This window comes from Alligator mississippiensis, chromosome 6 (assembly GCF_030867095.1).
Source record: "Alligator mississippiensis isolate rAllMis1 chromosome 6, rAllMis1, whole genome shotgun sequence".
Lineage (NCBI taxonomy): Eukaryota > Metazoa > Chordata > Crocodylia > Alligatoridae > Alligator > Alligator mississippiensis.
This window is the reverse complement of record NC_081829.1, coordinates 40,537,494-40,553,733: the sequence shown is the minus strand read 5'-3', so window position 1 is coordinate 40,553,733 and position 16,240 is coordinate 40,537,494. Positions and strand designations below refer to the sequence as shown.

Sequence of the window (16,240 nt, the reverse complement as noted above, 5' to 3'; positions counted from 1 at the left end):
GTGTGTGTGTGTGTGTGTGTGTGGACTGTGGGTGTGTATTTGGGTATGGGGTTTGAGGGGGCCTGTGTGTGTCTGTGTGTGCGGGTGTGGGGAAGGGAACCATGTGGTTCCCAGCTGCAACGTGGGGCTCACAGGACTCTGTCTTTGTGCCTTCATGTAGGGCTCACAGCTAGGGTGCCAGGAACCCTATGTGGAAGCATGGAGACAGCCTAGCCTGATGGTGCGGGACTCCCCACAGCTCCTGGTACTGGCATGCCATTGGGCCAGGTTGGCTCCATGTGGGTCCTTGTGTTACAGCTGGGAACCATGTGGCACAGGACCAGCCTCTGGCTCCATGCCATGCCACATGGGTCCTGGCTGCAATGCTGGGACCTGCGTGGAGCTGACCAGGCCCAGCCCTGCAGCGCACAGTTCCCTGCTGCAACATTAGGACCTGCACAACCAACCTGGCCCATCCTGTCCCAGCCTGATGGCTCAGGAATTGAGCACTGCTGAGCCAGGCCAGCTGGCTCTGTGCTGTGCTACATGATTCCCACCACTGCAGCCAGGAACTGTGTGCCACTGGGCTGGCCTGGGCCAGCTCCATGCTGCGCCATGCAGCCAGGACCTGTGTGGCATGGCACAGAGCTGGCCAGCCCAGCTGAGCACCTCCCAGCAGTACACAGTTCCCAGCTGCATGGCTGGGACCACAGAACACAGCAGGAGCTAGGCCTGGTCCCTGTGGTTCCCAGCTAGCTGCTGCTGGCCCTGGGACCCTGTGCTCCCATCTGCCCACTCACTGCCACTTCCCCCACCCCACCTGCCACCACTGCCCTTTCCCTGCCACTTCCCTTCCTTCCCCACCTGCTGCCACCACTCCCTCCCACCCCCAGCCCACCTGCCACTCTGCAGCATGCAGTTCCTGGCTGTATGGCCAGGACTGCAGGATGCAGCAGGAGCCAGCTAGGCCCGACCTGGCCTGGTCAGGCTGCCACAGTTCCTAGCTGCAAGGCTGGTACCAGATGGTGTAGCAGAAACCAGCCAGGAACCATGGGGGCTGCGCCGGACCAGGCCAGGATCCTGCTGTGCTGGCAATCCTCTCTCCCAACTTCTCTCTATCCGTTCTTATCTGAATTTCTACTCCTGAATGGAGGGAGGGCAGGGGAACAGCCCCATGGTCACCAGGCCAGAAACCTCTAAGCAGAAGCTTCTGGTTGGGGGCTGGGGGTGAGGTGGGGTGGGGAGGAACCAGACAGGCCTTGCTTCTGCTGCTGCTGGGGCCTACTACCAGCTCCTCCTGGGTCCTGCTGCTTCTGGTGCCTTGTCATCTTTGATAGGCAGCCACAGGAAGATAATAATTCATTTTCTAAATTTTCCATGGGCCCTGCAGGCTGGAGAGAATGGCCTGGTGGGCTGGATTTGGCCCATGGGCTGTATTTTGCCCACCCCTGTGTTAAGCTAAGAATTTGTTTATAATACTTTGGTGAGAAGTTTTTTGTTTGTTTTTGTCTCAATATCCTTTCTTTAGCAATTGTATGAAACCACATACTTTGTGAAGTTACGAACTGTTTTTGCATGCCAGTTTTCTATGTTGCATTCACTTGTGTGGTGTTCCAAAATAAGGTAATAATACACTGACTATCATGCAGTTATAACAGTGTAATGAGGGATAGTAGAAGGATGATAATTATGAGGAAATATTATATTTGTTAACCAAAGGATGATAGCAATAGTAGAAAATAATAGATAAAAGGCTAAAGAATTATTATTCATCTGAGGCAGCAAATACTGAGATAAATCTTTTTTAGATCAGGAGTCAAAATATGAAGGAAAAAATGTTACCCCTTGCTTATGCAATGTGCATTCTTAGCTTGTCTCAGATGAATGCCATGCTGTCATGTAAAGATGTAGTGAACTATATTAATATGCAAAATTATAACTTGTCAATGCTTGTATTTTTAAATATTCAGGCATACTATGGAACTGTACATATGATCTCAGACAATAGCACAAGTTCTTGAGCTCTGGTGGAGGTTTCTGAGGAGCTGTCAAACTCCTCTGAAGTGAAAAATCATATGCTCTTTCCAATTTATTTTCTTGTATCCAGTTCACAAGTACTGAGGACTTAGCTTTGTCTTCTCCAGCCAAATAATGCTGGCATGATGTAAGAGTTCTTCCTGACCAGCAACAAAAATGTTCTGTCTCCCCCGCTCAACAAAAGCCAATGTACATGACAAATCTGCTAAATCAATTTCTTTGGTGGATGCATTTCAGTGGTACTTTTGAAATGTTGTTTATAGTAAAACATGCCATATATATGTGTATATATATGGAACAATACTGTTATTAATGGAACACTTATCAAGGAATGATGGAGATTTTTTTTCCAAGACTGTATCTTCTACATACAATAGCAAAAGTGGACTAATATTTTTTAATTTAATACTAGCAGTCGAACTTTGAGGGGGAGCGGGGGTCTGTGATGGAATATTTTCCGATGGAATTTATTATAAGACTATAAAGATGTCTTCTAAGAGTTAACCACAGGACAGAAACAAATGTCTGACATATGGGGAATGATTTGGTAATTCTGAGCAAGTCTCTCAAACTAGACATTTTAAAATAATATGTAGGAGGATTGGCAAACTGATGCTCTACTGCTGTTCATTGATCTATTGTTGGAAGGCATGGACTTGTTTGCATAGGTCTGGAACAGTTACTTTAATCAGATTTTTGTGTTGCACTGTAGATTGAACTTTATATCTTAAAAAAGATGTCTGGCATGCCTTAAGAAGAATCCTTCCCTCTCTCTCACACGTCATAGTGTAATGATAAACCAAAAGTATGTAAAAAGTTGCCAGAGCTACCATGCACTAATCACATCAGTTCCAGACATTAGAACAGCCCAATGTAGTTGATTTTGAACACCTCAACGCCTGCTAGAATAAGAGCTCTTTGTGCTTTTATTCAGACAGTAATTCTATTTCCAAACTACTTACGAATCCAATAAAGCTTTATAATCAAGCACTCCTGAAATGAGATTGGCTGCAAACCTGTAAATAAGAGATGGAAATTACATCACTTTTCTGCCATGAATTAACTGTCTACTACTCCTTAGAGTTTTCAGTATGAAACTGAAAAGGTTCCAAAAGAACAGTTACACTCTGGAGAATGAGTGTCTCTCTTTTGATGAGATAAATAAGTCTTCTAACTTGACTAATTGCAAGACACACACTTCCAAGCATAGAAATTTGTTGACTAAAGATTACTTAAGGTTTAATCAAAATTATCTGGATTGGATACTATATGAAGATACTTGAAAGCAGTTGTTTCCAGAATGAGAAAGGTGGCTGTATATTTGATAAGGTACTTAACACTGGCTTCATTGTAAAAGCTTATAGTTTAAGTCCCTGGTATTCTGAAACAGATATTCTTTTTCAAGAGTTGTAGGGTGGGTACATCATTTCCTGATGCTTCCTGTTTACTATGCTCCTGAATAGGATCCTCTATGTGAAAAGTGTTTTGTTTGTTACAGTATGTGCATTAGAAAAATGCAAAGCAGAGTTTCAAAGAAAACAATGTGCACAATAAATCTATTCAGTTATGAGAGGAGGTATTTATGATAATGTTTAAAATAGAAATAGAATTTAAAAAGACATGGTGTGTTGTCAATGCAAAACAATAAAACAGTACTGTCAGCTTCAAGGTTCTGGTTGTTTTTTAAAACTATATAATAATATAAATCCATACACAGTTAATTATTTTAGTAATGAGCAGCTGGAGAGTGCTAAAAGCAAAGAAGAAAACTACAGTATTCGAAGATAGATTGGCTCTGCATTTGCAATTTAAAAGTAAAGGTTTAGCAAAGGTTGAAAAATTGAACCTTTTTTTTTAAATAGTGTCTGGGAATGTATATTATGTATTTGGCTTAGTTTTTACTTTTTTACTTTTTAAAATAAATGTCTCATATCTCCATGTAGGAATATGGTCAACTAAAAAAAATGGTTGAATAAGGATGCTATTTGAAGTAATAGGTCTCTAGAGAGCTTGTATACATTGTTTATATATTTGGTATAAGAAATTATCAAAATGTAATTGCATTACTCCTGGTTAAGGTTTTTGCAAACACTGGGCGTTTCTACACAAGACACTACTGCGCACTAGCATTGGCAGGCGCTAACCATGATGTGACACTACTGCACAGTAGTAATGAGCTACTGCGTAGTAGCTCATTACTACTGCGTAGTAGCATCTGAAAAAAACCCATGTGGGTATGCTACTGTGCAAAAACACATGGCTGGGACTTGCATAAGCAAGTACTAAATGACTGTGCAGTAACAACTGTGCAGTCTGCCATTCGTGTAGATGCAGCTACTGTTGGCTAATGAACCCTCTTTCCCTTATGATCTGACTCTAAGTAAACTCTACTGGTTATGCATAGCGTCATTCTGCATGAGACTCACAAATGGATTTCTTTTGTCTTGCATTATAAAACTGAATTTCAAATTCTATTTTGTACACTTTGCAGCATTCTTCTACATTAGTCCATGGTCTTGATCCCACCAAGAGAAAGACCATAGGCAAAGTCTTTATTAATTAGACTTCAAATATATTAACTCATCTGGGAACACTAGCTGGGAAGAAACTGCACTGTACAGGCCATTGTTCTGTCCTCATTTCCAACTTGTTGGGACAGCTGCTGTCATTCTTTTCTCTTCAAAAAACAGCCTTCCCTCATATGATGGTTATGTGGGCACTGCCTTCCCTGAAGGGTTAAAGCAGTGATTCCTGAATTTTTGTATAGCTGGGGCACATTTTTGTCTGCGTTAAAATTGGTGGTGTGGTGTGTGTGTGTGCATGTGTGTGTGCATGCACGCATAACGTGTTCAATTCCTCTGCTAGAAGAAATTATATCAGTATTGAGACTTACTGCTTAAAAAAAACACCTCTGCATCTTTTCTGAATTTCACAAGCACCCCAGTTGAAAAAAATCATTGAGCTGGATATAAATTCAGAAAAGATATGGAGGGGGGCCTTGAGGCTAAGAAAATGGAGAATCACTGATATAGCTGGTGCTGAGGCTGCTTCTGCTGGGTCTTCATGCTGACAGCAACCCCTTGGGGCCCCTCCTGACAACCTTGGGAATGTAGAAAGAGCAGAAGGGATGAGTTGGGCTGCAAAGTTTAACTCTGTTGGTGTGTCCACCCATCTGCTTACAGCAAAGCACAGTACTAGGAATGTTCTTGGGGGCAGGGGGGTGATGCAGGAGCTGCCTGGGGGTTGTGACGTGCAGGACAAGGTGGCAGCAGCAGCGGCAGTCCTCAAAAGGAGCAGCTGCAGGTGCTTCTGGAGTAGCTATGGCTGGCTCAAAGTGCTGGTTGGGGTAGGAGAGCATTTACTTTCTCACACAGGGGATCTTGCAGTTCATTTCCATCACGCTCCTGGCACTCTAGTGTTCCATAGCACACCCTTTGGGAATTTCTGGGTCAAGCGCATATGAAATGGCATTGTCATGTGCCAGTTCAGCTGTTTCCAGCTTTCTTAGGGTCTTGCCCTTGATTCTAAATTAAACATTTTAGAGAATCAGACCTCATATACAATGAGTAACTATAGTGGATACCTACTGAATTTGAAATGACATAATTCTAACCTCCCAACCCACTCAGTACGGTTCCTGATATGTTGGAGGGGAAAGCAAGAAAAACAATATGGCCTTAGCCAGTCTGGCAGTGAGGGTGTAAATACAGTCCCCATTGCCCCTGATACTCGGGGGTGAATTGCCCCTCTCCTGCACCACTTCCATTCAACTCCTGCTACAGACTTCCTACATCCTAATATAACCTGAATGGTGGCCCTTCAGGGAGCAATGACTTAAGTACACAATGGCCCGCCCTCCCAGCATATGAGTAGTGGGGAGCATATTATCTTCATCAATGGCCCCAAACAGTGGTTTATAATCATACTGTTGGAGTGTGTTGATACTAATGCTTTCCATTTGGTTTCAGATTGATTTAATATTAGCAACCTTAATAACCTTTCTTCATGCTGGTGTAGCCTTAGGGTTCCTGGGAAAGATGGGAGATTGGGCAGCATACTAACTTTTGTGTTTCCATTTTTCCCTACTTATCAGTGTCCAGGAGTCTCTAAACTGAACACATTTTGTCTTCTGAAATGGCACGGAGACCTCAGACTAGCTTGGCTGATATACAGGTTTTTGCTACAGCTCCCTGGGCACATCTACATGTGCCCTTGACTGATCATTTGGTACTGCACAGTCATTTAGTACTTGCTTTAGTGCTTTAGCAAGTACTAAATAACTACGCAGTACCCACCGGTACTGCAAAGTCATGGTGGCTCACAGTTATTTTTAGATGCTACAGTGATGTACTATCTTGCGTAGATACACCCACTGAGCTGTAAGTGTAGCAAGTTAGAGACTATTTCACTTTAACCAGCATCAAGTACATTAAAGCTTAGGAGAAGCACCTGATAAGCAGTTTATGATGATTCACAAATATTCCTTGTTTTAAAAGTTCTTCAATTTTATTTTGTATTTTTATTTATCCTCAAAATGATAAATGTGATGGCAATTTTCTCTGTGAAAAGCATAATTTGGACTTCGTGTTTCTGTATGAGTGACACTAAAGGTTGTGGAGAATAGTTTGATCAGAACTCTCATTTCATTTTACAAGCTAATTGTCTCTTTGTCAGAGTAGCAGTTTTAAAGTATTCTTTCATTACCAAAAGCTTCAGAGTTTTTAAGACGTTACCTTAGTTGGTCATTTACATCCTTGAAATACTGATGAGAAAAGATCATTGCTGGACTGGAATTTACTGGGAGAGCCAATCGATTGTTAAGATACATGTCATCCAACCAGTAGTCCAACACCTAGCAAAAAAGGACAACTTATCTATGTGTTGCCGAGTATAATAAGCAGTATGTATCTGTTGTATGATGGTTTGGTGGCATTGCATCAAATCTGATTAATGGAGCCATTGATCACTTTCAGTCTGGACTCAGTGACCTCACCTCGGTCTAAATCACCCACAAATCCATACTTTTATCATTCGATCAATGGCAATTAACAGTGCATGCCATTAAAAATTAAACAAGTATCATATTGTGGTATTTCCCATATTTTCTATTTATTTCTTCCATGACAAAGTATTCCTTGAATACACCATAAAATGTGATTAGTTCTGAGTGATGTTTACTGTATTTTCAGCAGTATAGACTTTCCTTATGGAGAAATTGGCTGATATTGCTGGGATGCCATTTTTATTATCATCTATTGATCACCATCAATATGCTTCCTATGATGCAGTACACAGAAGAAATAGTCCCAAAGAACTTGTAGTCTAAGGCTCTATTTCTATGGCTAATGGCATGTAGATGGAATACTGAGCTTGTACAGACTTGCCTAATAGTTGTGGGTGGTGGAATCCTTGCAGTTCACTAGTGCACAAGGGGTTCATCTACACAAGACGCAGTACAGCAGTTTACTGCACAGTAACCATTCGAGTCTACATGTGCACATGCTTACCCGTAGTAGATTGCTTTAATCACAAGTAAATTTGCTACCTGTAAATGCAAGTAGCAAATTTACTTGTGATCAGTTACTGCTCAGTAGCTCTCATGTAGACACCTGACCGGGAGCAAATCTGCTCCTGGTCAGCTGGCCAGCAGGGGGCAGGAGATTGCTCCTTGCCCCTGGGACCTGCTGCTGGGGCAGGCTCTGCCACTGGAGCCTGGGTGCGGACTATATCTACCTATCCCGGCAGTGGGGAGCTCTCATCCCCCTGCTCTGAGATCATGATTGGGAGGGGCAGAGGGTGGGCTGGGAGATCCTTATCTTCCAGCCCCGTCTTTGCCATCATAATTGGGAAGCAGGGGGCTGGGAGATCCTTATCAGTCAGCACCAGCTCCACGATATGAGGCTGGCACTCAGAGACCATTATCTCTCAGCCCAAGCCCCGTGAATCAGGCTTGGGTTGGGAGATAAGTATCTGTCAGCCCCTGCTTCCCAATTGCAGGGTGGGGGCTGGGAGCTTTGTGCTGGTGGGGGATGGGGACCCTGTTCCCTGTGCAGCTCCATGATATCATGCACATGTAGACACACCTAAGGAGTTGCAAGATCAAGATTTAAATTATACCCATGGTAACTTTAGAAACAAAACAATGAGGGCTTAAACTTTGAAAAGTGAACCCCCGCCCAAATTTCCCTAAAAATTTCCCTTAAAAAGCCCATCTGCTTGTAATGAATAGCTTCCACATAAGGATGCAAAATTCTATTGTTTGCCATAGTCTGCAGATACTCTAAAACCAAATATCTCATATCTAAACCATGTTCGCTTTTTTCTTAATGAAATGTTGACCTGGAAACCTAACAATAACATGAGCATTAATACTTAAAAAAAGAATATTGCTAGCCTTTTGGAAACATCCCACCCATGTGGTCTAGGTGGTGAAAGCTAAATAAGAACACACAGCACTTTTTCTCACATTTGACCCCAGGACTTGATTCCAGACTGACCTGACAGTAAAATTTTTCATATAAATCGATGATCATGTACAGAACTTTACAAATCACTCTTAAACAATCATGCTTAACACAAGACTCTCTTTCAAATCCTCAGTTTGCTTACCCAGTTTCCAGACTTCTCTCTTCTTTCTAGAAGTTTTTGCTGTAACAATTCTCCTAAGCCTTCTGCACCTCCAAATTGTTCCACTATGGCCTCAGTCTTCCTAAATTGCCCCTCTGGCATCAAGTGTTTATTGCACTGTAGGTACATGTGTAGGGTCTGGTGCAGTGGAGGGACAGGAAGCTTGGGCAATGTCTAATGATAAAAAGACAGAATGGTAACTATGGTAACTTTATACATTTGTAAAGTGTCTTTGGCTTTTGTGTAAATACATGACATAATGTAAATATTCTGGAGGAATATATGAATTCAGGATGGGTCTTGGCATTGAGACATTAAACCTGAGAACCTGTGTACAATTCAATTTGCCCCCCACCACCCACCCCTGCTTTGCCTTTTCCTTCAGAAAAGGTTTCACTTTCATTGGGAAACTTTCCTTTTGGAGAACTTTGATTTCTTTGTGGGAGTTTCTTTATCTGAACAGGTTAAGGTGGCATAAGTGAGTTCTAATAGGATACTGGTATATTTCTAGGCTTCACAGAATTTGATTTTTATTTTTTCCGTAATTTTGACTGCTAAAAATTGATGTTTATTTTAAAGTATTTATTAAGATTTTATTGATTAATGTTTTCAGGATTGCACAAAATTAGGGCATTTTCAATTTCTATCAATTTAAAATTTCAGGATTGCATGAAATTATGAGTGTGGGGGCAGACAATCTTAGTAATGACAATATATTGTTAAAAGCTTTATAAAAGCACATATCAAAATATAAAAAGCAAATATCCATAAATCAATAAATCATACCTGCTTTAAATAATTCTATTCATTCATCAGAAAAGAGTCAGGCAGGTAGGGACCAGAAGAGGAGAGTAACAACATGCCCAGAGCTGTGGAAACACTGGGGGAGGCAGCAGCTGCCCTCAGCCCCTTGTGCTTAGCTGGCCTGGCCCAGGCAGGACTCCATCGCCACCAGGCTGGAGCCTCAAATACTCTACGCCAGTGGTTCCCAAACTCTGACAGATTGTGCACCACCAATTTAAAATGATATAACCTTAAGTACCACTGGGTGGGGTGTGTGGGGGGGTGTATGGTAGGGTGTGTGGGGGGGCTGTGAGTCTGGGGGAGCATAGGGTATGTTGGGGGGTTGTGCATATGTGGGGGGTTATGGGGTGTGATGGAGTGTGGGGATCCCCTGCACTCCCCCGTGGCGCAGCAATTGGGGGTGCTCAAGGTGCCTGGCAGGACGCGGCTATGGCCAGCACTGCACATTGCAGCAAGGGGCTCATCCTTCACCGGGCAATCTATTGCCAGCACTCTCCACACTTGCTGGGCATGGGAGGGAAGCCCTGCCTGCTGGAGCTAGCTGACTTCCCCACCCCGCAGGGCTGCACAGCCCCGGCAGGGAAGGCAGCGGCTTCAGCGCATGGGGCTTCCCTTCTGTGCGTGGCGAGTGCGTGTGGGGACCGCTCGCTGCACATACATGTGGGGACTGCTCACTGTGATATGCTGCAGTGGTTGAAGCCATGCCCTTCTGGGCACATGCACCAGGCACAAGTGCCCCTGCCTGCTGCTGCCATGTACCACTGACAGGTTGTCTGCATACCGCTGGTGGTATGCATACCACAGATTGGGAACAACTGCTGTGGTGGGAAAAATGCAGCCTGCGGGCCAGATGTGGCCCTTCAGGCCATTCTATCTGGCCTGTGGAGCCCCTAAAAAATTTAGAAAATTAATATTTATCTGCCCCTGGCTGCCTGTCATGCGGCCCTTGATGGCTTGCAAAAACTCAGTAAGCGGACCTCCGCCTGAAATAATTGCCCGTCCCTGCTCTACCCTCTTTCCCCCTCTGGGCTTTGGGTAGGGTTTTTTTAAGTGGCCTATCTCCCTCTAGCCTACTTCCTCCACCTGTAAGTCAGCAGCTAATTGCTTGAGTGATGAATTATTAGGCTGCCCATTGTTTTACTCTTTAATCCCTCCGGCCTCTGGCCCTCCATCTCTTTCTTCACTGTCCAGTAACTGGGATAAAGGTTCCCTCTTACAGTCCCCTTTTTATAAATGTTAAGTATTACCAATGGAAGTACTTTATTTTCCATCTGTCTGTAGGTGTGAGGTGAAACTGCCATTTATAGTTGTTTAGCGATAAAAATTGAATCCTGCCAAGCATATATATTTCTAACTAGCACTGCTTTTGTCATTGTGGTGGTTAAACAGGGAGTCACTGTAATGTGTCACTTGAAAGGAGTTGCTTCAGAGATGGTGTAACGGAATCAGAAGCTCCTGTTACTTTGAAGGGAGAATGCAGTAGGCTAGGCTTGCTGTATAAGCAGGCTGCTGGGCAAGGCCAGCTGTTTGAAAGTGAACAGACCAGGAACAGCAAGGATAGGAGCTACCATTAGGGAGGGATTACCTTGCAGCTAGCTGCACTGTAATTAGCAACTGAGGGGCAGGATTACTTCTAGGCAGCCAGGAGGTGAAGGCTGCAAGCAGCTGGATTAGCCAGTTGGATTAGGCAGAGGGCAGGCTGGCCACTAGACAAAAGGGGAAACCTCTGTGTGTGACTGGGAAGCCACATGATCAGAAGGGGTGGTGCTTTGGGGCATATAAACAGAGTGCCAGAGACAAAGCAGGAAATCTGGTCCAGCTTGCTGCAGGTAAAGGAGTTCCTAAGGAGAGAGGCTGCAGGAAAAAGACTGGCAGGCACCTAAACTACCTGAGAGAGTTAAGGAGGCAGCCTCCCTAGGTACTATAACTAGGGACCTACTGAAATTGTGGTGAAAGTGGGTTGTGCGGTGACTCGTTTAATCTTGCAGTTTTCCCTGTGTACCCACCCTCTTCCCCCACCACTGATTGGTAGCGGGGCCTCACCGCTCTCACCTGATCGGTGGTGAGGCAAAAGCCGCGGTTTTTAAGTATGGTGTGGCTTTTGCTTCTTGGCCAGTCAACAGCAAGCACTGGGGCCACTGGGGTCTCTCAACCAATCAGCAGTGGAAGGCAAAAACCATGCACCACGGTTTTGGCTTCCCTGCCTATCACGAGTGAGCAGTGGGGCCTCTTTGCCAATCAGTGGCAGTGGGAGGGTGTGTGGGGGAAACTGCAAGATTAAAGGAGCCACCATGTAGCCCACTTCTGCCACAATGTTGGTAAGTCCCTAACTATAACATCCATGGAGGCATGGCAGGTGAGGTAGAAAAGGGAGAGTAACCTGAGGAACTCAAGTGGGGCAGGAGTAGGTTAGCCACTGGGAGGTATCATGGCCACCCCTGGGGCCAGGTCCTGCTACAGATGATTTTGATGCAATCTGATGGGATAAAAGCTATTGAGGAGCATAGTTAGTTGGCTATGTCAGGGGTGCTCTCCTGGCCCCAGGCCCAATCTAGCCCCATGTCATCCAGCCTGCAGGGCCCTGTATACTGGGTTGGGTCTGCAGGGCAGTGCAGGGCCTGATCCCAGTGTGCAGGACCGGTATGGATCCCTTGGAGTCCAGTCCTGGTGCATGGGGTCTGATCTGGCCTGCAGACTGTCCCATGCCTCTTGTATGGCTTGTGGGGCCAAAATGTTGAGCACTACTGGGCTATGCCATAATATATCAGTGGCAGCTCCCAACAATATTACTTTTGTTGTCATAATTTAGGGATTGAGCATTAGGGCTGTGCAAAATTTTGCTCACTGTTTCATTTCGATGCTGTTTCAATTTGTTTTGAGCTTGAAACAGTGGAATTGAAATGAAACAGAGGGCTTTGAAACAGCTTTGAAATGAAATGAGGCCAGTTGAAATGTTTTGAAAGTTTCAAAGCAGCAGCCCAGCTAGGTGGTGAGCAAGGGAGGGGAGGGCTGCACTCCCAGCAGCTCCACGCAGCCCCACATGGCTCAGCCCAGTGAGGAGCACATCCCTGACCCTCCCCACCTCCCACCGGTGGGCTGCGCTCCCTGGGGCTGGCAGAGCCAATCGGAAAGCAGCACCGGTTCTGCTTGCCTCCTGATGCTGGGCTGCACTCCAGTTGGCTCCAGCAGCCCCACGGAGCTCAGCCCAGTGGCAGGAGGCAGGCAGAACCGGGCTGAGTTTCACGGGGCTGAAAGCCACTGGGTACCCAGCCTGGTGCAGGTGGGTGTGGTGCAGCCCCTGGGCTTCAAGCAGCTGGGAACCCTGTCCAGGGGCTGCACCACGCCCACCTGCACCAGGCTGGGTTCCCCGCTGCTTGAAGCCCGGTGCAGCTGCTTGAAGCCTGATCGCTTCAAGTTCCCAGCCACTTGAAACCTGATCACAGCGCTATGGAGGGGAACTCACCTAGGCTCAATTCCCTTCCCCAGCTCCATCGCAGCGCTGGGGAGGGAAACTGAGGCAGGCTGAGTTTCCTTCTTCCGCCCAATCCCAGTGCTGGAGAGGGAAACTCAGCTGAGCTGAGTTCCCTTCCCCGTTTCCATCACAGCACTGGGGAGGGGAACTGAGTTGGGCTGAGTTCCCTTGCCCAGCCCCATTGCAGCACTAGGGAGGGGAACTCAGATCGCAGGGCTGAGGAGGGGAACTGAGCTGGGCTGAGTTCCCTTCCCCAGCCTGATAGAAACGTCAAAACAATGTTGAAACAGCAAAACTGTTTCGATGAAACGGAACAGAACAGGGTTTTCGAAACAAAACAAAAATCAAAATGAAACACTGTTCCATTTAAACGTCAAAACAGATGTTGAAGCAGAATGCTCTTTCGCACAGCCCTATTGTGCATCTCTTTATTTTATAATGTAGAATTAATTGCAACAAATAGCATCTTCCATTTAAAAATAAAAAAGGGAAGAAAGGCCAGTAGGAAAGACAAACAAGGATCATGGAAGAAAGAAAAACTGTGTGGGATTCTGATCTACTGAAAATCCAAAGTGCATTTTTAGAAAGGGATATATCTGCATCAGAGCTCTTTATACACATCTATTAGTATTTATTATATGGTGCAATGTCTGTGAGGTCCTGCTCCTTTTAATAGGTATTTATTTATTTATTTTTTCCCCCATTCAGTATACTAGAAATTCCTGTATAGCAAGCTTGTTTCATTAGACAAGAGGTGTGCTCTGGACAACAAAACTGGGAACCAAGGATATCTGAACTCCAATAATAGTCAAAGCCACCAAATAAGGATCATCATTTTGCCTTAGTTTCCCCTTTGTAAAACACTGATAATAGTTTTAGCAGTATTAGGAGTCTAATGAAATTAATTGTTTGACATTAATGGTGATTCCTAAGAGGAATGGACCTAGACTGTGGTGGCAGGTGACAGAACAAGGAGCATGGTCTCAAGCTGCAGCAAGGGAAGTTTAGGTTATATTAGGAAAAACTTTCTCACTAGGAGGGTAGTAAAGCACTGGAACAGGTTACCAAGAAAAGTTATGAAATCTCCATCCTTGGAGGATTGTAAGATCCAGCTAGACAAAGCCTTGGCTGTGATGATCTAGTTGGGGATGGTCCTGCTTTGAGCAGGAGGTTGGACTAGATAACCTCCTGAGGTCCTTTCCATTCCTAATTTTCTATGATTGTATGATTTTAAGGGCCAGCTTAGCTTGAAAGGCACTGAGCGTATCATATATTAAAAAGTAATAAAATGTTCTTTAAGGGCACCTATACATGTGACGGAAGTCTGCTCCAATGCGTGCTAATTAGCACACATCAGAACAGACTTGATTAATTAAGTATGTTGTGAGTCTGCGGGAGCATGCTAATTAACATGCTCCAGCAGCCACTGCACCACATATATTCAGTGTCCCTGCATTTCAAAATAGTGATGGGGGCACTTTAACTAAAGCTCATTGAATGAGCTTTAGTTAAAGCACCCCTGCTGCCATTTTGAAGAACAGGACTTTGAATACATGGGATGCTGTGGGCCCTTTAATTAGAGTGGCTATAAGAGCCACTCTAATTAAAGCACCCCGCTCCGCCACAGAACATGTGTATAGGTGCAAAAAGGTTTTGTCTGTTTCATGCACAACATGAGCATACCTCTTCTTGTAGAAATTTAGTAGGTCAGTTCTGATGAGTATGCAAAACTTTATCTCTTATTGATAAAGTTTTACCTCTGGTTTGACTGTATTTTTTGTAAGGTGTCTTGCTGTTAATTCCATTGCTTTACTGAAACTTTAACTGGTTGGATATCGTAACTAATACTAGCACATCTAAACACAATAGCATGCATCTAATTAACACATTTTTAGCTTAAATTTCCCAATGCAATTAATCAATTCTTTATTTTAACATTTTTACCCAGCTCTCTTGCAAATGGGTCATGTGTGAACTTTTTGATAGATCTGTACAAAAAAGAATGAATACATATGTCTTTTCAGACTCGGTTATTATGAACCTTTGTGTCTCAGCTTCTCCAGTGCAGAATGGAGATTGTCATATTTAACTAACTACTAATCCTCTCAGGGGTGTGTGAGGAAGAATTAATGTTTGTGCTTTGAATATGAAAAGTACTGATAATACATCGAAGTTCCTGATGCTAGATTGTTGCTGGATACCAATGCTTCCCCACAAAGAAATGAGTTCTGGAGTAGTGCTTGTATTTACCAGTGAATTTCATTTATAGTACTGCTATACGCAATCATGTTTTCCCTATTTTGGTCTAGAATCAATCACTTACAGTCTCATCTTTGCTGCATGCATTTTTCTCTATCTTCTGGGTGTGTTTTTCTAGGACAGGCATCCTTGCATTTCTTTTGATCTTGATTTTATTGAGGCCAGAAATTCAAGCCACTTGGGGGCATTTACCAAGCTGCATCCTTCAGTTCTGGAAATAGAAAAGATTTAAAGTCAAGTCAGTAACCATTATTTATAATGAAAATATATACAAATAATATTCCCTATGCAAGCATACATTGAAGCTTCAGAATGCAAAACTGAAGAGAAGTAAAAGTATAACATCTCAAGCAATGTGAATTGAATCCTGGGGATAATATTTTGGCATTCACTAGGGCTTTTCTAGATATGCAACAGATTGAACATAAAAAAGTCTTTTAACACAGTTTATTTTGTCAGTTTAGTTTACCTCAGTATGTCTTACTTCTGCACACAGTTTGTATACTATCTGTATATGTAAGATTTACTACTGATATAGTTACATCAGTAAAATTCCTTAGGCAGATGCAGATTATCTGTCTAGGTACAGTATATGGCCCCATTACCCTTTTACCTGAGCCCTTCACAATTCTTAATGTATTTATTTTCACAGCATTCTTGAGAGGTAAGAAAATAATATAATCTCTATTTTACAGAGGAGGAAAATATGGCAGTCACTAAGTAACTTGCCCAACATGACAAAAGAAGTCTGTAGTGGAGAAAGGAGCCTCTGATCTGGTGAGTGCCCTGACTATAGGATTATGTGAGCTATTACCTACAAAGATGCATTATGTCAGTATTCCTGATTCTCCTTCCTAAATGATACCTATGTAAGGATTTATACCCTTTTAACTGTCCAGACCAGGCAGGCATGCCATTTTAACTTTATAAGTGACTGTCTTGTAAGGTAATGGTACTACTGCTACAGTGACTTCTTAAAGATAATTTGGACAAGAATTTATGGTGTAGGAAAGTTAAGAGCTTGGAATGGTATGGAAAGTACTGTGCATTATCACCCTCATG

The 16,240-nt window shown here is 43.8% G+C and overlaps 1 protein-coding gene across 1 annotated transcript in view; it reads right to left on the bottom strand.

Annotated features, from left to right (window-relative positions):
- The window catches only part of CHAT (choline O-acetyltransferase), a 56,025-nt gene extending 40,644 nt beyond the window's left edge, over positions 1 to 15,381 (bottom strand). The window contains exons 1-4 of the mRNA XM_006270175.3: positions 15,243 to 15,381; positions 8,626 to 8,817; positions 6,750 to 6,868; positions 2,979 to 3,032 (exon numbers count right to left, since the gene is read on the bottom strand). Of these exons, the coding sequence (XP_006270237.1) occupies positions 2,979 to 3,032; positions 6,750 to 6,868; positions 8,626 to 8,817; positions 15,243 to 15,305 (428 nt within the window). The 5' untranslated portion in view covers positions 15,306 to 15,381. The remainder of the gene's footprint in view (positions 1 to 2,978; positions 3,033 to 6,749; positions 6,869 to 8,625; positions 8,818 to 15,242) is intronic.
- Between the last annotated feature and the right edge of the window lie 859 nt (positions 15,382 to 16,240).